Source organism: Neofelis nebulosa, chromosome 1, assembly GCF_028018385.1.
Source record: "Neofelis nebulosa isolate mNeoNeb1 chromosome 1, mNeoNeb1.pri, whole genome shotgun sequence".
Taxonomy (NCBI): Eukaryota; Metazoa; Chordata; class Mammalia; order Carnivora; family Felidae; genus Neofelis; species Neofelis nebulosa.
Window position 1 is genome coordinate 66815208 of NC_080782.1, and position 26333 is coordinate 66841540.

Consider the following 26333-nt stretch of genomic DNA (forward strand, 5'->3'; position numbering starts at 1 on the left):
TCAGATTCTGTCTCTCCTTTCTCTGCCCCTGTCCTGCTCACACTCTCTCTCAAAAATAAACATTAAAAAAAATTTTTTTTAATAAAAAAAAAATTAAATACAGAAGTACAGTATGATCCAGTAATTCTACTACTGGGTATTTACCCAAAGAAAACAAAAACAGTAATTCGAAAAAATATATGCACCCCTATTCATTGCAGCATTTACAACAGCCAAGGTACAGGGGCAACGCACGTGTCCCACTGATAAACAAATGGATAAAGATGTGGTATACACACACAGTGGAATATTACTCAGCCATATAAAAAAAAATGAACTCTTGCCATTTGCAACAACATGAATGGACCCAGTGGGTATTATGCTAAGTGAAATAAATCAGAGAAAGACAAATACCATATGACTTCACTTATATGTGAAAACTGAAAACAACAAAATGAAGAAGATCCAGATATACAGAGAACTGATGGTTGTCAAAGGGGAGGGATGGGCAAAATGGGTGAAGGGGAGTGGGAGATACAGGCTTCCAGCTATGGCATGAATAAGTCACAAGGATAAAGAGTACAGCATAGGGAATATAGTCAATGGTATTGAAATAGCGTTGCCTGGTGACAGATGGCAGCTATACTTGTGAGCACAGCATAACAGCGCTGCCAATTTCTTATGTTGTACACCTGAAATTAATGTAATATTGTGTGCCAATACTGCAGTTAAAAAAAAAAAAAAAGCTGTTTCTGATATGTAAAGTTAATGTTTCTTGAAATATCATATATGGAAAGAGGGGCACCTGCGTGATTCAGTCAGTTGAGTGACTGACTTCACTCAGGTCATGATCTCACGGTTCCTGAGTTCGAGCCCCGCATCCGGCTCTGTGCTGACAGTGTGTGGACCCCAGGGTCTGCTTTGGATTCTGTGTCTCCCTCTCTCTCTGCCCCTCCCCGGATGGCTATCTTCGCTCTCTCAAAAATAAACATAAAAAAAAAGAAATATTATATATGGAAAGATACATAAATCTTAAGCTCAATGAATTTTCTTCCATTTCCCATAGATTGTTAGTCAAATGCAAGTCTTTCTCCATCTTCATCTGACTCCCTGTATCCGTTTTCCCTAATTTTGTTCCCCTTAATCATTGTTGCAGATTGAGTTGTGTTCCTCCAAAAAGCTATGCTGAGTCCTCACCCCAGTAACTCAGAAAATGACTGTATTTGGAAAGAGGCTCTATGTAGATCAAGTTCAGATGAGGTCACAGGGATGGCTTATCCAATGTGACTGGTGTGCTAACAAAAAGGGGAAATTTGGAGACAGAAGGAAGACGATGTGAAGATTGCCATGCAATGATGTTGTCAAAGACAAGAGTGACAGGTCTACAAGCCAAAGAATGCCAAGTATTACAGAGAATCTCCAGAATTTAGGAAGAGGTAAGGATGGATTCTCCCTTAGAGCCATCAGAGGAAACATGGCCCTGCAAGCACCTTGATTTCAGACTTCCAGCCTCCAGACTGTGAGACAATAAACTTCTGTCATTTAAAGCCACCAGTCTGTGGTACATAGTTATGGCAGCTACAAGAAACAAATGTAAGTACTAACATGGCATATGTTATACTTACTACATACTTTAAACTTACTTTATACTATAAATATTTATTTCACCTGATTTCCCCACCAGACTGTAAGTTCCATGGGGGACTGTAGTTCCTTTTGCTGTCGTGTCCCAGGGCCTACAACAGTGTGTGGCATTGAGTGGGCACATCAATATTACCTGCAGAGAAGACCCCTACAGGTTAGAAAACTTGACACATACACGGCGGGGGAGAGGGCTATTCTTAGTCTCAAATAACAGAAAACATGACTCATGATAGTTTGAGCAAATACAAATTTATTTATTTTACATAAAAGCCCAGCAGTCCAGGGCTGCGGCAGCCCTGGATGTCCTGAGGACACATGCTCCACCCAGCTCTGGTGCTCACTACTGCCCCCATGGTCACAGGGGGCTTTTGCACCTCTGGGGGTCACCCCCACTGTCCAGCAGGAGGAGGATGGGCAAACAGCCACGCCAGCTGCCATCTGGCGCTTTTTACCGAGAGTCCCCTCGGCAGGCACAGCTCTCACAGAGCCACCCTAGCTAAGAAGCTGGAGAATTTAGCTAAACATCTGGCCTTCCAGCCACGAAACAGGAGGAAGACGAGGGAGCAGTGTCTGGAGCACTTGATTCAGCAGCGCTGTGGCTTGTGTGGAAGAATGAATGTCAGGAAATGTTTTGACAACTGGCTATACATAGTGGGAAAACCAGATCCCTACATCATACTCCACACAAAAGTCAATTCCATGGAGATTATAAACTAAGTCTGAACAAAATTTTCAGACTTTTGGGGGAAAAATATTTGGAAAAGATTAGTAATTGACATTAAAATATAGACAGTAAATCATATGACATTAGAAAATCAAAAGACACACATGCTGAGAGGTAATCCGCAAAAGCACATACCTGAAGATCCCATGAGAATGGGCATGTAACCACAAGAAAAAGGTGAGGGGCAAAAAAATTACACCACCATGGACGGATCCTTGAGGATACAAAAATCCTCAACCTGATTAGCTGAGAAATGCAAATTAAAACTTTTATACCTATCAGATCATCAATAAGTAAACATTGATAATATCACGTGCTAAGAAATGGGCAGGGGGAATCTCAGTCACCAAGGTGGGAGCAGAATGAATACAACCCACAAGACCAATCTGACAACCAGTAAGACTGGAATGTACATAAGTTACAAGTAAGTTACAACCCAGCAGTTCCTCACACTTGTGCATGGATGGAGATGGGCTCCAGAACATTTAGAGCAGCATTTTAAGAGCAAAAACCTGGAAACCATCCAAACATCCAGCAGTGGCCAAATGGAGAAACTGGAGTCCACTCATGCCACATCTTGAGCCACATCTAATGCAAAGATTCACAAACAGTGCTGAATTTTAAGAGCTGAGGAATACGTCTGTGTACCATTTGTAATTTTTTAGAATGCAAAACACTACTATGCGTTTAGGGATACATACCTCTACAGTAACATTTTTAAGAAACATAAAACAAAATCAGGGGCACCTGGGTGGCTCAGTCGGTTGAGCATCCGACTTTGGCTTGGGTCATGATTGTAAGTTTATGAGTTCGAGCCCCACAGTGGGCTCACTGTGCTGAAGCTGCTGTCAGGGTGGAGTCTGACTTGGATCCTCTGTCCCCCTTTCCTGCCCCTCACCCCCCTCAAAAATAAACATTTAAAAATAATAAATGCATGTGGCAAAAATGTAGATTACAGTAGCATGAACCCACATATATGAAAAAGCAGATGTGAGAACACAAATCTAACCTTCTAGGAAAGCACCTCCAGGTTTGAACTTTGAAAGGGATGCAAACAAGCCGCTGACCGCCAAGAACAGACCAGGACCACTTCAAGATCAGCCTTCAAATCACTAGTCTACACCTGCCACTTCTCAAGCCTATATGCTCATCTGAACCACCCAACATGGTTGTTTTCAAACTGCCCCTCCCCACACCCCACCTACTCCTTAAACCCAAACTGTAGAGCACAGAGGACTGAGTTTCATTCTCCAGATGTCTCCAACATGCAGCCAAAGGCAAGAGCCATACAGGACAGGATGCCAATTTGCCTAATCATTCAGGAATTCGGGGAAGGCCAAGATAGGGCCAAAATTAAAGGCCAAATATGGCGAGTGTAGTGCAGATTATGGTGGTTGTAGCAGCCACAGAGAGTTCCAGATTCCAGGCCTCAGTCATTCATGTCAGTACAGACACGGCACTCGCCAAGGAAGAAGATGCTCAGTGAGTCAGGAGCCACCCAGCCTAGCAGATTTTTCATGCCCAAGTGGGTTAAGTGTTGTGGAGAGAAATGAGTTAATACGTGTCAACTGCTCAGAACCACGCCTGGGATATAGTAAGCACTCAAAGTTAGCTACTTTTCAAGTAAAGAAATTGTTCTGGGGAAAGTGCTCAATAAAATATTTCTTTCAATAAGGAAGATCATGTTTTCTCTTACAGCTTCATGAACAGGCTCCCAGCCCCATGAGAAGAAAACACAGCTCAGAATTCTCTGTCACTGTGAATTTATAAACAATCTCTTGACATCTCACCTGCCAAAAGACGGGTCCTATGTGTACACAGGACACATCGAGAGGGATAAGAGACCATGAACAGATCAATGAAGAGCTCAGGGGAGTGAGGGTGAAAGATTGACAGGAATATATGTTCTTACTCTTTACATCTACTTCTATCCACTTTTTATAAGAATCTCATCAAGAATGTTAATTATAAGAAGCCTGGTTACAACAGGGAGACAGGGTTGCTCTTGTTTTTAAAATGGAGAGTTGGGGCGCCTGGGTGGCTCAGATGGTTGAGCATCCAACTTCTGCTCAGGTCATGGTCTCACAGTCTGTGGGTTCGAACCCTGTGTCAGGCCCTGTGCTGACAGCTCAGAGACAGGAGTCTGTTTCGGCTTCTGGGTCTCCCTCTCTCTCTGCCCCTCCCCCAAATAAACATAAAAATTTTTTTTTTTTTTTTTTTTTAAAAGATGGAGACTCAAATGTCATTTAAGTGGAAGATGCTGGGGGCACCTGGGTGGCTCAGTTGGTTGGGCGTCCGACTTCGGCACAGGTCATGATCTCACAGTCCGTGAGTTCGAGCCCCACATTGGGCTCTGTGCTGACAGCTCAGAGCCAGGAGTCTGTTTTGGATTCTGTGTCTTCCTCGCTCTCTACCCCTCCCCCGCTCAAGCTCGCTCGCTCTCTCTCTCTCTCTCTCTCAAAAATAAATAAAACATTAAAAAAAAAAGTGCAAGATGCTGAAGATGGCTCCGGAATGGATGGGGACACACTGTTCCATGGCGGGGTCAGGAGCACCGAAGAACAGTCTGGAGAGCAGAGGCAGGCCATGGCCAGGACAGACAGACCCAAGAAAGCTGCCAGATGATGGTACTTTCCTTTTAGCTGCCGGCTTTCTTCCACTCCCTGTGCCATCTTTCTCCCCTCGAGGTACCCCAAAGGGAATACCATTACCGACCCCAACCTGTCCTTCTGTACCTACAAATCCCTTCCAGATCTTCCTGAAGCCCCCCTTAGCCCGAGTTCCCTAGAGTTCGCTTGCACTTAGGTCCCACTCTCTGTGTGGGACCTTCCCCTGCCCAGAGTGAGAGGCTCAGAGAACGTGGAAGATGGCACAAGGCCCCATCCCCATGACCTCAAATGCTATGTGACACTGGGCAAGTTTCGCTTGACCTCCCAGAGCTGTGCTTCACCATCTGGGAACAGGGAGCACAGCACTTGCCTCCTGGGGCTGTGTGGCAAGGCCGAGGGGAGGAGGCTGAAAGCTGTAAAGCACTGGCCACCTGGAAGTTACTTGAAGGAAAAGAAAAGCAAGCCCCTTAGGACAGTCAACACAGCTGAGGTTGGTTATTTCACTTTATTTAGCAAACGGTCACACTCTGAGCCCCACCAAATTGCTCCTCCAGCCTCACTCGTGGCTCTGCCTTGGGAAGAAGCTCAGAGGGTGACCAGAAAGGCCCAGGTTCCCCAGTCAGCCTCCTTTTCCACCAACACACACCGCACAGAACAAAATCACTGCTTACATTGTCAGACACCCACCACAATGCGGTTGGGGGGCCCTCCAGTGTTCAAGAGCCACCTGCCAGGGCCCAGCTCCAGGCACAGACTCCTCCCTGCTCCTGAGATGGGTGAGGACCTCTGCCCCAGGTGTGGGGATGCCAAACCCTATTCCCCAGCCCTGCAGCTTATCCCTGCTGGGCAAGAAGCAAAATGTACGAAAATACTTTAATTATTTCTTTGAAACGGTTAAGAAATAAGGTCGTCTTGTTTTTCTTTTACAATCTCAGTAAAAAAAAGTTCACATTAGTGCCGGGGCCCAAAACCAGGCCTTCCCCAGAGCAGAGCGCCGGCCACTCAGTAGAATCGCTTGTTCCGCTCCTGCCGCTTCTGAAACACTACGGCCCCCACCACGGCGCACACGATGATGCCCAGGAGAGCACATAGCAGCAGCAGGAACACCCGCCACCCCGTCAGGGGCCCGCTGCGGAAGTTTCCCGTCGGGTCATCCACATTGTCTGGGGGAGAAGAGAGGGGGAGCTGAAGTGGTAAAGTGGAGAGAGAGGTCAGGCGGGCTCCCGGGAGACAGGGAGTCCAAAAGGACTGAGCAGAGCAATAGGCCGCAGCCAGCCCTGTGTCCTGCTCACAGCTATACCAGAGAGGGGCAGAGGAATGGACACAGGAATAATCCCACTGGGACTGAGGTTCCCAGGGAGCAAGGCCTCAGGTGTCTTCTCTGAAAGGGGCTGGTGAAAACCGAATTCCTGGCCTCCCCAGGAGAGCCTGAGTCAGCACAAGGCAAGCCCAAGACCTGCGTTCACAAGCCCCACCCTGGCCCCATGCAGTCAGTGGTCCAAGATCCTGACCTAGAGAGACACAGCCCTGGCCAAAAGCGGCCCTGACTTACACCTGGATGTATTCCATGGTCCCTAGGGGGGGAATCTCCCAGGCCCTCCATCCCCTGTCCTTCTCCAGCCACACCACTTCTCTGCTTGCTAACATCAAGAATTCTACCAGAAACAAGGCCCTGACACATGAGATATTCTCCTGGAATCCCAACTACCCTGGGATGGGGAGCTCATAATCTCACTTTTAGAGAAGGCTGAGAGCAGGAACAGACTTTGTCAAGTTCACTAGTCTGTGGGTGAAGGGACAGGAATCTGGACTCAAGTCCTCCTGCCCTGTGCAGCCTCGGCCCTGTTCCTGCCACTCGGCCTCCCTCCGGAGCCACAGCCCTAGCCCTCCACTCCTCACTGTGGAGGAGGCCTGGAATGCCAGGCAGGAGCCAAGCTACGTCATCCTTTCCCAAACAACCTAACCAGGGCAGGCCTGCTGACGTGGTCTCACCACCAGCCTCTCTTTTCCTCTGCCCCCTTCTCTGCCTCAGTCACTAGACTAAGCCCTAGGACAGCACCTAGCCCATGGCTAGGCAGTGAATGAAAGCTCTGGAACCATCTGCTAAAGGAGCAAATGGATCAACAGGTCTGCAAATGAGTTAAGCCCTGCCTGGCCAACCTTATTGGGTTGCTGGGTAGGTCAGAGCAGAGGAATTCTCTGAAAGCCCTCAGCCAGAAACTCTCCAATCAAAGGTTGCAAAAACAGTGGGTACACGGCAGGATTTGTTTAGCCCCGGAGATATTTGTAAGCAATATGAATCTTAAAAAAGTGAGAGGTCACATTAAGTGCTGGGTTCCACTCTGGCTCACACTCTACATGGTGACCTTGGGCTAGGCTGAGAGGCTCCTCAGTGCCCCCATCCTGGCCCACAGGCCAACTTCAGGGTTCTTGGATGTCTACACACATAGGAGTTTCACTTCAACCAGAACTCTTGCTCTGTGAGGAGAGACTGGTGGCTAATTAGCACCATGGAAAGAGTCCAGGCTTTGGGGCTTTGCAAAAACTCAAAGTTGATTCTTGTCTTTACTTCTTTCTAGCTGAGGAAACCTGGAAGACCAGTTGCCCTGGCTAGTGGCAGCACCTACTTCCCAGGCCATTCACTGAGACCACACACATGTTGTATCAGAATGCCCTGCATGCCACCTATACCAACAAACTGGCCCTTCTGGCTTTACTGGCCATTAACCCCGCACTAAGCACTAGCCGAAATAGGCACCAGGTGCTCACAAATCTACTCATTAGCACTAGCTGCTGATTCAAGACCCCAAGCCACAATCACAACTGGGCCAAGCAAGAGCAAATGGACCATACACACTCAGCCAAGCCAGCCCCACTGCAACCCCATACCAGGCCACCCAGGCCCAGGCGGGCCTTGCATACATACCTTTGGGCGACTTGAGGAAATTGACACTGGGCTCAATCTTGGTCCAGTCAATGTTCTCTTCATCAGGTGTATGTTCTACCATCAGCTGGAACAGTTTCATGGAGATGATGTCATGATTGTCTGTAGGATCAAGAGTTAGCTTAGAAGGAGCATGGAGACTGCCTTAGGGCCCATGGCCTTCCCCAGAGAGAAGCTGCTGCTCCAGTCCCTCAGAGTGGCAAGGTCCCACAGGGAGAATTCTGCTCCTGCCTAGTGAGGGGTCTGTTTTCTTCCCAGTGACCCCCAGCAGGTATTCCAGGAGCTAGAATACCTCTAGAACTCAACAATAACAAACCTGGGAGGAGGCGGGACAGAAAAAAAGCATGGATTTTACAGTCAAAATCACCTGGGTCTAAATCCTGAGGCAGTTTCCTTGTTTGTAAATCCAGGTTATAACCTCCATCTTGCCTGGTAATCATGGCAAGAAAATGAGAAAGTACACACAAAGCAGAGACAGATTGCCCAGCAGACAGTATGTACCAGAAAAGGACCTGTATGTTATTCTACAGCCAATTGAGAAGTCTGATCTTCCCGAGGGGCAGGCAGGCAGCTGCCAGGTGCTCCCATCAGAGACCCAAGTTCAGAACGCAGATGAACGACTCAGCAACCAGCTGAGGGCGAGGCTCTAATACCTGGGCAGTGATTGTCGCAGAAAACACCAGAGAAAGGCTCAGGTATGGGCAGAAGAGAACTTCTGCTTGACAGTAAGTGACCACCCCATTTGTGAGATGGGGAGGTTGAGATCAGAGCCAAGACAGGGGTCCCGGTCCCTTGATTCCAGCATCAGTTCAGCTAACCTACTGGAACCTGAGGAAAAGCCTCATTTCAAGAGGAAATCTGTGGAAACCGGAAAAGGGACAGCCTAAAGAGCAAGGACCTGGCAACTGGGTCAGGCAGAGCCAAGTGGTATCTCAGAGCCCAGCACACACAGCCCCGGAGGCGCAGGGACAAGTCCTGACTCTGAAGTTCGACCAGAGTTTCCACCCAAGCTCTGCCCTTCCTAGGTGTGAACGTGGGGAAATCCCTTCAACTCTGAAATTCCCAATGGTCTCAGATGTATAAAAGGGAAAAGAGGGGTGCCTGGGTGGCTCCGTCAGTTAAGCGTCCAACTTCGGCTCAGGTCATGATCTCATGGTTTCTGAGTTTGAGCCCTGCATTGCGCTCTCTGCTGTCAGCGCAGAGCCTGCTTCAGATCCCCTGTCTCCCTCTCTCTCTCTGCCCCTCCCCTGTGCGTGTACTCTCTCTCCCAGAATAAACAAACAAAAAATTAAAAGGGAAAAGAGACCACTACATCATGTGACTCCCCATGGGACGCCTGCTGCAGAGGCCGGCATTCCCAACTCTCTGATTAATGGTCAGGCACTACTGTGTAGATAGTCAATTTCCAACACTCTTTATTGGGCCTCTCCAAATAGCCTTAGAGAGCATCCACCTGCCACAGATCTGGCTTTGTTTCCAGAACCTTCTCCTGACATATGCTGATGTACTACCCAATGAAATTCCAGATAACCTGAGATGAAGGACTATGACACAAGACTGACATCCAGCTGGTAACTAATTACCAAGTAATCAACGAGCAAGTAATGATTACCTAAAGCTGGGTAACAGGGGCAAAGGGACTTATTGGACTATCCACACTAAAAACTTTAAAACCCCAAAGCAATGGACTCTCTAGGAACCTCGACATTTCAAGGGTGAAGGGAAGGCTCTCAGAAACGTCTATCCTGAGGATAAATAAGCCCTTTGTCTGGTCCTATACGTTGCTTCCCACTTCTGGTCAGCAAGAGCTGACCCTGGGCTTGGTGCCAGCCCTCTGAGGACCCTGATGCCTTCTGAGAACCATGGCCAAGGGTCACTATAAAGTGTCACCCAGGCCTGGTGGCCCAGCGAGGCTTGCATAGGCTAGCAGCATCCCAATGCATACAGACACACTGTGGGCCAAAGAAGATAAGAGCCCTGACTTTATGAAGCTTACAATTCAGTTAAGCATACCTAGAAAATGAAATAAATTACATGGTAGATTCCAAGATTGTTAAATGCTATGAAGAAAAATAAAGCCAAGAAAGGTGGTAAGGAGTGCATAGGAGACTGGGGTATGTGGGAATCAGGGAAGGCCCCAGTGAGGAAGTGACATCTGAGCAAGACCTGAAGAAGGTAAGAATGAGGCACAGGTAAAAAGGCCAAAGCAGGAGGGCGCTGGTGTATCTGAAGAAGAGCTGAGAGTGATGTAAAGGAGCAGGAAGCCATGAGTCACGGCTGATGCGGTAGGGGAGGCATGGCACACAGGGCCCAGCAACCGCTACTGGGACAGACAGGGGCCTTGACTCTGCAGAAGACGAGAGGAGTGGCAAGACCTCATTTGAGCTTTAATGGAATCGCTCTGACTGAACTGGGAGAGACTGCTGGGGAACTGGTGTGGAAGGAGGGGACCACATGGGAGGCTCCTGCAGTTGTCCAAGAGAGTGAAGATGATGGCCTGGACCTGCCAAGTAGTAAGAGAGGAAAAGTAGTCTGCTGCCCTGAGAAGACAAACCTAGCAAGACTCACCAAAGGATGAGAGGTGGCGTGTGAGAGAAAAAATAGAGACCACAGTGGCACCAAGTCTTCTTGGACTGAGCAACTAGAGTAACAGAGGTGCCATTTATGTCTTGGTGGCAAGATGTGGGCTTCAGCTATTGGCATGTGAAGGCTGAAATGCCTGTTGGGTATCCAGGCAGAGATGCTGAGCAGGCTGTTGGGTGACACAGGTCTGGAAAGGTCTGGGTTGGTGATGGAAATGTGGGACCCTGTAGCATACTCAGCCCCCTAGCTGCAGAGGGGAAGACTGCTGAGGGAGTACTCACGGAATAAAGCCCCAAGAGTGACAACATTCCCAGATGCTAGAAAGTAGAGGAAGAAACCCAGGTGTGTGTGGAACCAAAGGAAAGAAGTTTAAAGAAGGAAAGCTATCAACTATGTCACAAGCTCCCGACAGACCAGGGAAGGTCAAGACTGAGACTTAATGCCTCCCTCGGCCCAGATGCTCACCAGACAGGTCTCCGGTGCCAGCCGAGGCTCCAAAGTAGTAGCCAGTGGGCAGGCGCACTCCCGTGATGTCGATGCAATTCTTCCACTCGTTCTTGTCCTCTAGGTCGGTCATCACCTGCAGCCAGCCAGCAAGTCAAGTACGTGCCAGGTCCAAGCCCGCCCATCAACTTAAGCCTCCACGGAACTGGCACAGGCATAACCGGCCCCCATCCTGCCTGCTCACCGTCAGACGGCCACGGGAGTAGCGAACAGCCAGGAAGGTATCATGATCGCGGTTGCGGAAGTCAGCCGTGCAGCCTGCCAGCTCAGTCCAGCGGCCATCCTTGCTATGGTCGTAGGACAGGGAGCCATTGTTCACCATCACCGAGATGTACGGGAACACACGCTGAGACCGAGACACCAGTTACTCTATGGCCAGCCCATCCTGTGGGAGGCACTGGGGTAGCCCGCCACCCTGATCCCTGGAGGCCCCTTTTGTGCTGAGACCAGAGAGAAGTCTTGGTTCCCACCCCCCAGCCAACTGCCCAGTCCTTCCTGTCCTGTCTGAGGGAGAGAGCAGAGGCATACCTCTGTGGTCTCATCATTGGGATATGTGTCCAAGAAGATGGCTAGGCCATGGAAGTTGTCTCTGCTTCCAAACACAGGCCCTGGAATTAGAAGGAGATGCTTTCGTAATGGGAGATATTGGAGTTGTCCCCTGGGTACCTGAAGGACAAAGTATTGCCAGTATGGGTGGGGGAAAGGGAGGCTGATTTGTGGTCATTCGCCCAGGAAAGAGAAGGGATCTCTAAGGCAGGAGGAGGTGCAGGGGTACAGCAGAGAGGACTCAAAGTTTGAAACCGTTAACTGTTGAGGGGTCAGTACCTGGACATGTGCTCTGACATGTCAGGTGACAAGGGGGCAGAAAGGACTCCTACAGAAGAAAGGAAACCCCATCCTCTGCCCAAGGGTCAGCAACTTTCTGTCAAAGGCCAGACAAGAAATATTAGGCTTTGCAGCCACATATGGCCTCACAGTCTTCCTTGTTTTTGCTTTTTTAAAAACAGTAGAATGGTAAAATCCATTCTTAGCTGGTGTACAACACCAGGCCACAATTGGGTTTAGAGTTGAGCTGTAGGATCCAGCTATCCCTCTTCACAAAGGGACACTCCCTAGAGCAGACTCGAGGTCCCAGGTTTCCTCAAAGAGGAGCTCCAGTGCCCTAACCTGGGCAGAATGCCCCCACCTATACAAGCACCTCCCTACCTGGCACAAGGCGGTCCCGGGTATACCACAAGGCAATGCCATCTCCATGGAGATTCTTCTTCCCTGAACCGTGGACTTTGAAGTGGACATGCATCTCCCAGTCCTTGAGGAAGCAAGGCTGGAGAGAAAGCAGAGAGAGCTACTTCAGAGCTCCCTGGGCCTTCCTGCCAAACAGAGGTGACCCATACAGGCCCATCTCCTCCACAGAGACTGGACACTCCTCGAAAAAGGGGCAGGTAGCAGGGTCACAAGTGCCACTAACCAACAGACCACCTCAGCATTCTCAGCAGGAAGAGAGGGGGGTGCTGGGCCTCCCAGGTGGGAAGGAGGGAGATCACACAGTGTCCCAAGCTGTCTGAGGCCCAGACTCTGCCCACTCTGGCCCAGTCTTCTCTTGAGCCTGGCCACAGGTTCTCACACTGATTCACCTTCCTCAACACCAGCCAAACCCATCAGCCCTGTTTCCTTTCCATCTCCACTGCTCCTGCCCCAAAATCTTCTGGAACTAATCCTATTGGAGCCACATATTTTACAAAAAGAAAACCCATTCAGAGACAAAATAACTTGTCCACAGCAGGATGGTCTTGACTCACATTCAGATCTGTCTTAGAAACTTGTATTGTGTCTTATATATCTCCCATGGCCTTCACGCCTTTAACACAAAGGGCAGCAATTCTTTTCTGGTCTTCCATCCCCACTGTCTTTCCCTTCTAACCAACCTTCTGGATGACTCCAAACCCCAAGTTCTTGGCCAGCATACCTCCTGCCTCTTGCAGGCCCAGCCGAACTTCAGTGTGATGACAGTGCCAGGGCTGGGGGGCTGGAAAGGTCATGTTCTGGGGTCTCTGGACAACTGTGATACGAAAGAAGGCAGATACACCCAGGCATTCAGGAACATCAGGTGCAGAGCTGGACACCGTCCACAATAAGGGAAACAGCCTGGCCTCATCCACTAGAAAGTTCCTCATGAAAACTAAGGCGTTGACAAATACTTTAACAGGAACCCACTTGGAGGAAGTCTGCAGTTGGGTACATGAGCAAGTATTTAAACAAAGGCCCAGGGGCGCCTGGGTGGCTCAGTCAGTTAAGTGTCTGACTTCAGCTCAGGTCATGATCTTGCAGTTCTTGAGTTCAAGTCCCACATCAGGCTCTGTGCTGACAGCTCAGAACCTGGATCATGCTTCAGATTCTGTGTCTCCCTCTTTCTCTTTCCCTACTCTGCGTTCACACGCTCTCTAAAATAAACATTTAAAAAAATTAAAATAAAGGCCCATCAGAAGGCAAACTAGAACAAGATGTTGTTGACTTATCCAATTGGCAACTATTAAAGAGATCATTAATACCAGTGTAGATGAGGATGGAAAGAAACACATGTTCTCAATCAATGGGATTATTGATACTCCCATCTTCTGGGGGTCAATCTGGTTGCTGCAGGTTTTTAACAGACTCAAGACAGATCCATAAGCCTTTACACCTGAAGATACCAAAGATACTAAGCGAAAGAAACTAAGTTGCAAAAGTGCTTTTAAAAAAAATTAGTAGGAGCGCCTGGGTGGCTCAGTCAGTTGAGTGCCCGACTTCAGCTCAGGTAATGATCTCACAATCCATGAGTTCGAGCGCTGTGTCAGGCTCTGTGCTGATAGCTCAGAGCCTGGAGCCTGCTTCAGATTCTGTGTCTCCCTCTCTCTCTGCCCCCCCCCCCCACCCCTGCTCATGCTCTCTGTCTCAAAAATAAATAAAAACATTTAAAAAATTTTTAATAAATATTAGTATATATAGAGAAAAAAACTAAAAGAACATGAACCAATATTAACGATAGCTGACTTTGGTAGGGGAACTACAAGAAATGTTTACTTTCTATGTTTGAATTTTGTATAATGAACATAATTTAAAAAATCAAAAATAAAAGATCAAAAACAAAAAACTTTAAGGGGACCAGGCTGGCTCAGTTAGTAGAGCACAGGACTCTTAATCTCGGGATCGCTGGGCATAATGCTCACTTAATTTTAAAAGATGTTTAAAAAAATTAAAATAAAAAACTGAGAAACTTTACATCCCACCATGAGTGATGTGGCGTGTGCATTCACTGATTCATCAGTGTACAGTTTCAGTCAGCTGTGGGCATCAAAAACCAACGCGATGAGACCCAGCTCCAGCCCCTAAGAATGCAGAGCTGGTGGACACCTAACAACAGCTTCCAAGTAGTGTGAAATCTTAGCCTTCCCAGCTCTTGGCCAGTTGTGGCTCTGGGGAATCTGCAGATTCTACAGGGGACAACTGAGAGGTGAGGAGACAGATAGATGGACAAAGACTCTGCCCCAAGGCCTACTGAGGGAGTGGAAGGCCTGGTGAACCAAGCTTGCTTTGGGCTGGAACTGCAAAGACAGCAACACAAAAACAAGAGTGAATGAGGAAAGGCCCTCCCAGGGGCAGTAGCTCAGCTTGAGCCCTCTCAATCCCTGAAAAGTACATTAAAGTGACTCACCCAGGCCTCAAATTTTTCAACAAGCCATATTACAAATACAGTATCTGGCATACAATAAACAACCAGGCACATAAAAAGACAAGTTATCAACAAGGCCAGAAAAGAGGGAGAAAACAGGCTGATGGGAATTCCAGATACTGGACTTTCAAATAACTAGTTTACTATAATCAAGGGGATAAATATAAGATTGAGAGTTTCAAAAAATAAAAAATTTTATATATATATTTTTTAATGTTTATTTATTTTGATGGGGGGGGAGGGGGAGAGAGAAAGAGAGAACGAGCAGGGAAGGGTCTGAGAGAGGAGACAGAATCCCAAGCAGGCTCCATGCCACCAGTGCACAATGCAAGGCTTGATCTCATGAACCATGAGATCATGACCTGAGCTAAAACCAAGAATGAGACACTTTACTTTAACTGACTAGGCCACCCAGGTGTCCTAAAAATAACTGGGAAAAAAAGGAAAAAAAAAAAAAAAAAAAGTCTGAGAACTAAAAAAACACAGTAACTGAAATTAACAATGTAATGGACAGGTAGATTAAAAACAGATGAAGAGGGGCGCCTGGGTGGCGCAGTCGGTTAAGCGTCCGACTTCAGCCAGGTCACGATCTCGCGGTCCGTGAGTTCGAGCCCCGCGTCAGGCTCTGGGCTGATGGCTCGGAGCCTGGAACCTGTTTCCGATTCTGTGTCTCCCTCTCTCTCTGCCCCTCCCCCGTTCATGCTCTGTCTCTCTGTGTCCCAAAAAACGTTGAAAAAATAAATAAATAAATAAATAAATAAAACAGATGAAGAGAGAATCTGTGATCTCAAGGCCAGAGAGGTTAAAAAAAAAAATGTAGGATGAAGCAGAGAGAATGAATGGTAGATACAAAATTGTCAGTAAGAGAGAGTGAAAAACTCTAAGATACATAAACTGGAGTTTCAGAATGAGAAGTGAGAGAACAGGGCAAAGGAATATTTAAAGCGATGTCCAAGCACTTACTAAAACTGATTCACAGACATTTCACCACAAATCTTAAATCTTACAAACCAAAGAAGACAAATAAAAAGAAAACCAGGGGCACCTGAGTGGCTTAGTCAGTTAAGCAACCGACTTCTGCTCCGGTCATGATCTCATGGTTTGTGGGTTTGAACCCCGCACTGGGTTTGCACTGACAGTGTGGAGACTACTTAGAATTCTCTCTCTCTCCCTCTTTCTCTCTGCCCCTCTCCTGCTTGCACATTCTCTCCCTTCTCTCAAAAATAAATAAACTTAAAAAAAAAAAAAAAGAAAACCACACCTAGGCACAAAAAGGAAGGGAGGGAGTCAGTTAAGCATACGACTCTTCATTTCAGCTTAGGTTATGATCTTATGGTTCATGGGATTGAGCTCCACATGGGGCTCTGAGCTGGCAACATGCAGCCTGCTTGGGATTCTCTCTCCCTCTCTCTCTGCGTGCACTCTTCCCCCCACCCCTCTCTCTCAAATAAACATTTTTAGAAATAAGTGAATAAGGGGCTCAGATGGTTAAGTATCTGACTTTGGCTCAGGTCATGATCTCATAGTTTTGTGAGTTCAAGCCCTGTGTCGAGCTCTGTGCTGACAGCTCAGAGCCTGGGGCCCGCTTCAGATTCTGTGTCTCCCTCTCTCTGCCCCTGCCCCACTTGCACTGTCTCTCAAAAATGAATAAATATTTTTAAATTTTTAAATAATAAAATGAACACAGGATTCTATGCTTAGCAAATGCATCCTTCAAGAATGAAGATAAAATTAAGACATTTTCAGATAAAAAAGACTTTTTAAAAAGAGACACTTTTATTTTATTTTAGTTTATTTATCTGAGAGAGGGAGAGTGCAAGCGGGGGGGGGGGGGGGGGGGGAGAGAAAGAGAGAGAGGGAGGGAGGAAAAAAATATGAATCCCAAGCAGGCTCCTTGCTGGCAGGGCTCAAACTCACAAACCACGAGATCATGACCTGAGCCAAAGTTGGACACTTAACCAACTGAGCCACCCAGACGCCCCCAAAAAGAGCCATTTTTAGATAAACAAAAACATTAAAACTGTCTTTCATTCATCAGAGAGAAAGAAAATTATCCAGATGTAAAGTCAGAGATTCAGGAAGGAACAAAGAACAAAAAAAACCCAGTAAATATGAGGGTAAAAATCTAAAAAAATATTTGCGTGAAACAATGTTTTAAAATAAAATTAAAATAAATGACAACAATGGGGTAAAGTTAAAGTATTCTTTTTTTTTTTAATTTTTTTTTTTTTAACATTTATTTATTTTTGAGACAGAGAGAGACAGAGCATGAACGGGGGCGGGGCAGAGAGAGAGGGAGACACAGAACTGGAAGCAGGCTCCAGGCTCTGAGCCATCAGCCCAGAGCCCGACGCGGGGCTCGAACTCACGGTCCGTGAGATCGTGACCTGAGCTGAAGTCGGACGCTCAACCGACTGAGCCACCCAGGCGCCCCAAGTTAAAGTATTCTAAGATCCTTGCATTGTCCAGGAAGAAAGTACACATTATCGTTAGACTTTGGTAAAATATGGCTGTGTTTTAAACTCGAGTAATCATTGAAAAATTGGGAAGCAAGCAAAGAACTTTCGAGCTAGCAGAAGAGTAAAAATGGAATAAAAATTAACCAACTCAAAAGAAGACCAGAGAGAAAAATGAACAGAGAATGAGCAGTACAAATAGAAAGTAAATAAAAAAAATAACTTAAAATTGTTTTAATTTTTTTACATAAAAATAATAGGAAGGTGGATTAAAGCAAAACACATCAGTAATTTTACTAAATGTGAACTACATTCTGATAAGGGTACATAAGATCTCCCTGTACTATTTCTTACAACTGCATGTAAATTTACAATTATCTCAAAAAGTTTAATTTTAAAACTAAATAAAGGGTAAAAGCCTTAAACTCAAGAGCTAAAACCATAAACCTCTTAGAAGAAAACACAGGGAAAATCTTCACAACACTGGATTTAGCAAGATTTCTTAGATAGGACACGAAAGCACAGACGACAACAACAAAATAAAGTGAATTTCATCAAAATTAAAAATTCTTGGGGCACCTGTGTGGCTCAGTCGGTTAAGCATCTGACTGGCTCAGGTCATGATTTCACAGTTAAGAGTTCAAGTCCTGAATCAGGCTCTCTGCTTCAGCGCAAAGCCCACTTAGAATCCTGTCTCCCTCTCTCTGCCCTCTCCTGCTCACACTTTCTCCCTCTCTCCCAAAAATAAACAAACAACAACAACAAAAATTCTTGCACATCAAAAACATCAAGATAATAAAAAGACAACCACGAAATGGAATAAAATATTTCCAAATCATGTAACTGGGAAGGGATTAATGTCTCCAGAATATAGAGAACTCCTAAAGTTAAAAACACAATTTAAAAATGAACAAAAGACTTGACATTTTTCCAAAAAGAAGATAAACAGCAAATAAGCACATGAAAGCATGCTCAACGTCATTAGTTATTAGAGAAATGCAAATCAAAACTACAAGATATCCCCTCACACTCATTAGGATAGATGGCTATCATAAAAAAAAAAAAAAAAAAAAAAAAAAAACACAGAAAAAGCGTTGGCAAGGATGTGGAGAAACTGGAACCTTTACGCACTGCTGGTGGGAATGTAAAATGGTGTAGCTACTGTGGAAAACAGTTTGATTGTCCTCAAAAAAGTTGAATATAGAATTACCATAGGACCCAGCAATTCCACTTCCTAGGTGGGGAGGAAAAAAAAAAAAAAAAAAAGCAAGGACTCAGACACTCATACACACCCGTGTTCTTGACAGCATTATTCACAATAGCCAAAAGGTGGAAACAACCCAAGTGTTCATCAACAAATACATGAATTAACAAAATGTGTACACACACAGAAGAATATTGCTCAGCCATAAAAAGGAATCAAGTACTGACACAAGCTACAACATGGACAAACTCTGAAGACATTATGCTAAATTAATAAGCCAAACACAGACAAATACTCTATGATTTTATTAAATGAGGTCCCTAAAAGAGTAAAATTCAGACAGAAAGAAGAATATTGGTTACCAGGGGCTCTGGGGAGCAGGAAATGGAGAGTCACTGTTGAATGAGTACAGAGTTTCAGTCTGGGAAGACAGGAAAATTCTGGAGATGGACGGCGGTGATGGTTGCACAACAAGGTGAATGAACTGCCACTGAACTGGACACTTAAAATGGTTAAGATGGTAAATTTTATATTATGGACATTTACCGTAATAAAAAATGTTTCCCCAATTTTCTTTTACACGTGCAGCTACATAAATACGATACTCAAATTAATTTTTTATAGATAGCCATTATATTCCTTTTAATGTTTATTTTCGTGAGAGAGAGACAGAGAGAGAGAGAGAGCACGAGCGAGTCCACACATGAGAAGGGGAGGGGCAGAAAGAGGGAGACAGAGGATCCTAAGTGGGCTCTGCATTGACAGCAGACAGCCTAATGCAGGGCTCAAACCCACAAGCCATGAGATCCCTACCTGAGCCAAGATCAAGACACTCAACTGACTGAGCCACCCAGGCACCTCACCATTACATTTTTAAACACCGTTTAAATGCCAAGGAGCATCTTACTGAAGAGAACGGTTTCACAAATTAAATGATTTAAAAGTGGGGGGAAAAAGGTTAAAATGGTAAATGGTGTTATGTGTATTTTACCACAAAAATAAACCAACAACCCCTCAAAAGACTAATTATATGGAGTTTACAAGAAAACAACTCTAAGTCATTAAGAAATGGAAAAAAGGAAAAGGACAGGAAAAGATACAGCATGTAAACACTAACCGAAAGCAAGCTTGTGTAGCTGTATCAATAACAAAATTTAAAAAGGGACATTTTAATAACAAAAACATTTCTTAATAAAAGATTCCCTTTACCAGGAAAATTTTGGCCTCAAAAATATGTAAAGCAGAAACTAACGGAATTACAAAAGTAAAAACAAATCCATAGAGAAATTTTAACATACCTCTCTTAGTAATCGATAAAAACAAGCAAAAACATCAGGAATAATACAGATATTTGAACCCAATCAGTAAATTTAACTAAGGACCAAACAGCACACTGTACTCAACGACCTGAGAATCCACATTCTTTGCAGACACACGCAGGAAATTTTCCAGAAACCAGACCATTTGCAAGACTCAATAGACCTCCAAGAAATGAAATAACAGATTGCATTCCTTGACCATGGTGAAACCAAACTAGATATTAACAACTTAATTTTCTAATAACTAGAAAAGCCCTTATATATTTGAAAAAAAATTTTTAACTATCTCACCTCCACAAAAGTTAGCCCAGAAACGAGATTTCAAACGGTCTCTTTGGTGCCCAGTTTTCTGTACCTGAGAACAATGCACTGAGCTAAGACCCCAAGCTGGTGCAAGGTGTGTCTCCAAGCAGAAGGGCAACTGAGAACAGGGATATGAGAAAGGAACACCTACCCTCCTGCCCCTGGTACGTTCACAGGGAGAGGAGTTTCAGGAAAGAGTACACACAGAAGTTGAAACCTGGAAACTGATTCCTACAGGACTATCTGGGCCTTAGAAAGTCTTTGCACGTGGCAGATTGAAGACTGTAGATCAGTGGAGGGAAATACCAAAATAGAGACAATATAAAGCCTCTGAAGGATTTTAAGCAGGTGCAGGTGAAGTACCAGCTGGAACGGATTTAGAAGCTGATTTTGGAAGGAGGACTCGACAGCCGTGGTTTTCCACCCTAGCTGCACAGCTGAGCCAGCTGGGGAGCTCAGAAATCTTAATGCCCTGACCCTCCCCCGAGCCAATTAAATCAGAATCATGTGGCAATCATAGAACATTTTACACTTAGTGGTTTCGCGTCCTTGCAACTAGTGGAAGGCAGAGCTAATCCAATAGTTAACTGATACATCATCATTTTGATGAAAGATCACTACATGATTTTGAGTTTATAAACCAACAGAAGTTTAAAATATTGAGTGTCCCTGCTATAACAAAACTCCCTGCATCTCCATCTACTATTTAAGTAAACACAGATTCTCAGCATTCACACCTATAAAAACAAAAAGTAGAAGTGGTGCTGAGGCCTGTCTCATTCTGACAATAATACCCATCCAGACAGGGACTGGGGGGACAACAGCTTATTGAGATGCATTTCAATAAATTTTTACTTTTACAATAATTATCTCAAAATTGTGTAATGAATTTATCTTGACCAACTGTGTATCAATAATAATTGTAACACCCCCCCATATTAAAACTTAGTTTCAAGGTCCCAACAAAGTTAAAATGTTAATTTTTTTTCTAATTTATTTTTATTTTAGAGAGAGAGAGAATGGAGGAGGGGCAGGGAGAAAGAGAGAGAGAATCTTAAGCAGGCCGCATGCTCTACACAGAGCCCGATGCAGCACTGGATCCCAAAACCCTAGGATCAAGGCCTGAGCTGAAACAGAGTGTCAGATGCTCAACCAAATGAGCCACCCAGGCGCCCCCAAAGTTAAAAGGTTTAAGTTATTATACTTATTTTAGTTACAGAGAATAGAACAAGCTAATCAAGAAGAAATTTTCAAGCATTAAATACATGGCATAGGATAAAATTGTGTGGGATGAGATGAAAACACACATTGAATTAAAAAAACTGGAAAAAAAAAAATTAAAAAAAAAAAAAAAAGGGGCGCCTGGGTGGCACAGTCGGTTGGGCGTCCGACTTCAGCCAGGTCACGATCTCGCGGTCCGTGAGTTCGAGCCCCGCGTCGGGCTCTGGGCTGATGGCTCGGAGCCTGGAGCCTGTTTCCGATTCTGTGTCTCCCTCTCTCTCTGCCCCTCCCCTGTTCATGCTCTGTCTCTCTCTGTCCCAAAAATAAATAAAAAACGTTGAAAAAAAAAAAATTTTTAAAAAAAACTGATGTATAATTCAGGCTGATTCACAGTGTTTAAAACACACAATGGATACCAAATTGAAATATTTAGATTCCACTGAACATACTGAAGAGTACCAAACAGCTTTATTTTAAAATGGCAATATTTAAATATGCTAGAAACTACATCCTTTGCAAATATTCAAACTTACAATAAGTAATTTGGGATATGAACTTTTAAAAAGCACAAGAGGATATATACTTTCAGACAGTACATCAGCCTAAAAAGGTCAACCACCACCTCTGCAGCCTCCACACAAGGCTCCTCAAGATGGGGCCCAATCAGCCCCTTGGGCATCCCCCTATATCCTGTGCTCCAGTCAGTCTTGAGACTTCACCTTGGGACCACTCCACGGTCTGGACCTCGCCACTGAAACAGCACAGCTGTGTTTTTCTCTTTGCTCAGAGAACAGCAGGTGCTTAGGAGTGTTTGCTAATTCAGTCCCTCTCCCAGGTGGGGGCACGCAACAAAGAAAAGTCCAGAAACCAGCTCTCCAGCCCAGTAAAGGAAGAGGTGGTTTTTGGGAAGCACTAGGCAGAAAATTCTAAGACTTCCAAGCAATTTCTTTCAAGATTTACAGGAAACATTCCAACCTTTTAAGAATATCTGCAGGGCCAAATAGGAAAGGCCCTAGAACTGAATGGGGATGTGGGGGAAGAATAGTTACATTCCAGACTAAAAATCTGATGTAGTGTAGAATCCTCTCAGCCCTGTGACATTGCCACACCACTGACAATGCCAATCAATAGTTATATATACAACCATAATTAAGTTACTTGTAGCTGGACCAATTTCTAATAGTTCTAGCCCTATTTGTACCTTCCTTAAAAAATAAAAAATTTAATGCTATACTGAACTCACTTCCATAAAAAATATAACACTACAGTATAATTTTTTAAAATTATCTGGAAGCCCTAAGACAGAATAATGTGACAGAATGTGACTTGGGGAGATAAAGTAGTTAATGAAATACTGAGTGGGTGGCACTCAAGCTGAGACACACCAGATGAGAAAGAACCAGGCAGGCATGAAGAGCCAGAAGGCAATGTGCCCAGACAGAGAGAACAACAAGTGCAAAGATCCTGAGGCAAGAAAGCAGCCAGAGAGGCTGGATCAAAATTACTAGAACGAATGGAGACACCAGGGGCCAGACTGTATAGACATAATGCTTGTTTATCCCTTGATGAGAGACCCCAGGCTCTGAGGATCAGAGTGAAAGCTGAAGAAAGTAAACCAAATGTCCCTAGCAAAGGAGAGGAGGAGTGGAAGAGACAGGCAGATGAGGCAAGACAAGGACGGCGCAGTCTTCCAGAACTTAATGAGGAAGCCACTCAGAATGGACCAAAGAACAGGGTGGAGAAAACTAGGACAATGGCCAACAGCTTAAGCCATGGGAAGAGTTGGAATCAGGTAGGCTGGGGCAGGGGCAGCATCCGCCCCAAGCTGTGACCCAGCCCAAAATTATTCCCCTTTCACCCCTTTCCTGACCTCGACCTCCTCAGTGTGGAGTCTGTGTAGCGACTTATCTTGGCCACTGGTTATGTATGACATGCCAGTGACACTCGAGGTTCCCTAACCTCTAAAGCAAAAGTCACAGAAATTAAAACTGCCTACAAGTCCAGCTCCTCTATGCCACTGATGACAAGATCATCAATGAAACACTGGGGAAATGGATGGAGTCTGCAAGTATTTTTCTAAGGGATTCCTCCACCGTACAGGGGGGGGGGGGGGGGGGGTCAAGTGTAGCAAGTGAATTGCTGGGCTTAGATATCAGACAGATCAGAATTTAAACATTTATACCATTCGCTGTGTTAGCTCTGCATAAAGCCACAATAGCCAACTATTTCAAACAGCCTGTTTGAGAATTAAATACAATAAGGCATCATAAGGCTAGTGCCTAACACACAGAAACCACCCAATAAAGATGTTCATTCCATTTATCCCACCGTTGAGGGTTCAATTCAGACAGCCGGAGAGTTCCGTGCTTACTAGCTACGTGACTTTGAGAAAGGTACTTTCAACTCTAAGCCTCAGCGTAGTCAGTAAAATGGAAATAACATCACTTACTTCACAAGGCTTTTGAAGAAACTAAATGAGAAAGGTGGAAAGTGTCAGGTGCAGTTCCTGACACGTAGTAGCTTCAGTAGTCATTACCTGTTAATGTCACCACTGATGAGCGTTACCAAGATGAGGAAGACCGGGGCGGGAGAGAAAGGTGCCAAGCAAACCTTCGAACTAAGCTCAGGTCTGGGTGCTGCAGAGACTGGGAGTAGTGGCTTACTTAAGGGTATACCTAACCTCCTGGGAGCCACTCACCTGGTGGTTCCAGATAGAGCCCTCTTTGCTGCGCTCATCAGGGGTCAAACGCACGTACTGGCTCGTGAGTATAGTGCTGCCTTGGAAATCCCAGAGGGGCATGGAGCTGGAACCGACCCCTGTGGGCAGAGACGGACAGAGACAGGTGCGTAAGAAGCCATTCCAGGACTGGTCTTGCCAAAGACAGGAAACCCACAAAGCTGCTTTGCTCAGGAGAAAGGAACTCCCTTGTCCAACCCTGTCCAGCCTCGCCCTCACCCAGCACCCATTCCCGCCCCAGGCCTCACCTTGGTAGGGCTTGATAAGCGAATGCTCCCGCTTGAGGTGTTCACTGTTGCCGTCAGTTATATCTGCAACAACCGGCCCCAGCAACAGAAAAAGAAGTAGAGGTGTAGTGGGGCCAGGGCCAGGGCCGGGAAGCCCAGGCCTCCCCGGGCACCGCCGGCCCCAGCCCCAGCGCCAAATCCAGCCTTCCGCCGCCATTCTCCGTTCCTCTCGGCCACTTCCGCCCTGGGACTTCCGCCTTCCTGGTGTCCCATCTAATGGCCTCCGGCCGGAAACCCTCCAAACCTAGTGTCACCGGGAAGTTAAAAAAGCAAGGCCTCGCAGCCGGAGGGAAGGCGGCTTTATTTACCGACCAGCTCCCCCAGCCTGGTCGAGTGCTGTTACATCTCCTTAGCGGCTGCGAGGAACCTGTCGGCCAGCTTCGGCAATGGGTTCTTATGAGCGACAAGAGCTGCAACCAATCATTGAACAGCACGTTAAGCTTGTGAGCCAACGAGGAACAGAGGGATGGTTTGAGTCAGGGGAAGAGCGAGGGTCCTCTGCGAAGCGAGGCGTGCTGGGACTTGTAGTTTTTTGGGTCTTTCGCGCAGGCTGGAGAGACGAAGACTAAAACGATCCTGTCAACCTGCCGGTAATCGAGTCTGGACTAACGTTTCTCAGAATTGAAGGCGGAAGCCTGAACTCCAACTCCTGTGCTCCCTCGGACTCACTGGATGGCCCTAGATAGTTTTCTTTAGCCGTCTGTGGCCCCACCGCTCCCCAGCATCCCGCCTTTGGAAAAATAGAGGGTGTACACAGTCCCAGCTCCTAATACCCAATCGAGTTTACGCAGTAGGAGCAGACCGAAAATCTGTCCGGGACCCCAGTGATAGTTGGGACCCATCTGGATCCAAACCATGTTAGTGCCCATCTGCTGCAGCTGGAAGCAGCAGCCCTTAAAGGTTGAGGAAAGCTGGCTGTGGGCCAGAGGTCAAAAACTCCTGGCCTACAGCCGGATAAGGCTCTGTTTTACCTGCTCATGCTATTTCAATACATGATTCAAATATCGATATTTTTGGTTTGGTTTGGGTTTTGTGGGGGTTTGGAGGTGGGGGGGAGAGGAAGAGAATTGAGTGGGGGAGGGGCAGGGAGCAAGAGAGAATCTTAAGCAGCCTCCACACCCAGCGTGGAGCCCTACTGGGGGGAGGCTCTATGACCCTGGGATCATGACCTAAGCCAAAATCAAGCGACCGACACCCAACCAGCTGAGCCACCCAGGCGCCCCTCAATATTTTTATCTACTTTTTATTAAAAAAATTTTTTTTAACATTTATTTTTGAGAGACAGAGAGAGGCAGAGCGTGAGCAGAGGAGGGGCAGAGAGAGAGACACACACAGAATCTGAAGCAGGCACCAGGCTCTGAGCCGTAAGCACAGAACCTGATGCGGGGCTCCAACTCACCAACCACGAGATCATGACCTGACCTGAAGTCGGACACTTAACCAGTTGAGCCACCCAGGTGCCCCTCAATATATTTTTTTTAACGTTTATTTATTTTTGAGAGAGACAGAATGCGAGTGGGTTAGGGGCAGAGAGGGAGACACAGAATCCAAAGCAGGCTCCAGGCTTTGAGCTGTTAGCACAGAGCCCTTCGCGGGGCTCGAACTCAGGAGTTGTGAGATCATGACCTGAGCCGAAGTCGGACGCTCAACCGACTGAGCCACCCAGCCGCCCCAATCCCCTCAATATTTTTATTTCAACGTTTTTTATTTTTATTTTTGGGACAGAGAGAGACAGAGCATGAATGGGGGAGGGGCAGAGAGAGAGGGAGACACAGAATCGGAAACAGGCTCCAGGCTCCGAGCCATCACCCCAGAGCCTGACGCGGGGCTCGAACTCGCGGACCGGACCGCGAGATCGTGACCTGCCTGAAGTCGGACGCTTAACCGACTGCGCCACCCAGGCGCCCCAGCCCAATCCCCTCAATATTTTTAAACTGAGAGACTTAAATTCATATTAGAAATCCAAATTTCTAGTTTTTCAGGAAAATCTGAAGATCCAACCACACTAGGCCCATGAGGCCCCACAAAAGCTTTCCTGTGCTGAGCTAGCCTCCCCACTGGCCACTAATTTATAGTACCTCTGGCCCTCTAGACATATGAATTAATGACC

At 46.1% G+C, this 26333-nt stretch overlaps 1 protein-coding gene across 2 annotated transcripts; it reads right to left on the reverse strand.

Moving 5' to 3' along the window:
• Positions 1 to 1856: 1856 nt before the first annotated feature.
• On the reverse strand, positions 1857 to 24583 carry LMAN2 (lectin, mannose binding 2). 2 transcript variants are annotated; one of them, XM_058724397.1, is made up of 8 exons: positions 24185 to 24582; positions 23898 to 24016; positions 12194 to 12311; positions 11516 to 11595; positions 11172 to 11333; positions 10949 to 11063; positions 7883 to 8002; positions 1857 to 6119 (listed from the first exon to the last, which is right to left on the reverse strand). In XM_058724397.1, exons 1-8 carry the CDS (start codon positions 24378 to 24380, stop codon positions 5959 to 5961), a joined length of 1071 nt encoding a protein of 356 aa, XP_058580380.1. In that variant the 5' UTR covers positions 24381 to 24582; the 3' UTR covers positions 1857 to 5958. The 2 variants fall into 2 exon arrangements, with proteins under 2 accessions (XP_058580380.1, XP_058580391.1); XM_058724408.1 differs by having other exon boundaries at positions 5972 to 6141; positions 24185 to 24583.
• Positions 24584 to 26333: the final 1750 nt, after the last annotated feature.

Coding starts and splice junctions, on each gene's coding strand:
- LMAN2 (XM_058724397.1), bottom strand. CDS start 24,380: ATGGCGGCGGAAGGCTGGATTTGGCGCTGGGGCTGGGGCCGGCGGTGC. Junction 24,017..24,184: donor GCTTATCAAGCCCTACCAAG/GTGAGGCCTGGG, acceptor CTCTGCCCACAG/GGGTCGGTTCCAGCTCCATG. Junction 6,120..7,882: donor TTTCCTCAAGTCGCCCAAAG/GTATGTATGCAA, acceptor CTTCTCCCCCAG/ACAATGTGGATGACCCGACG.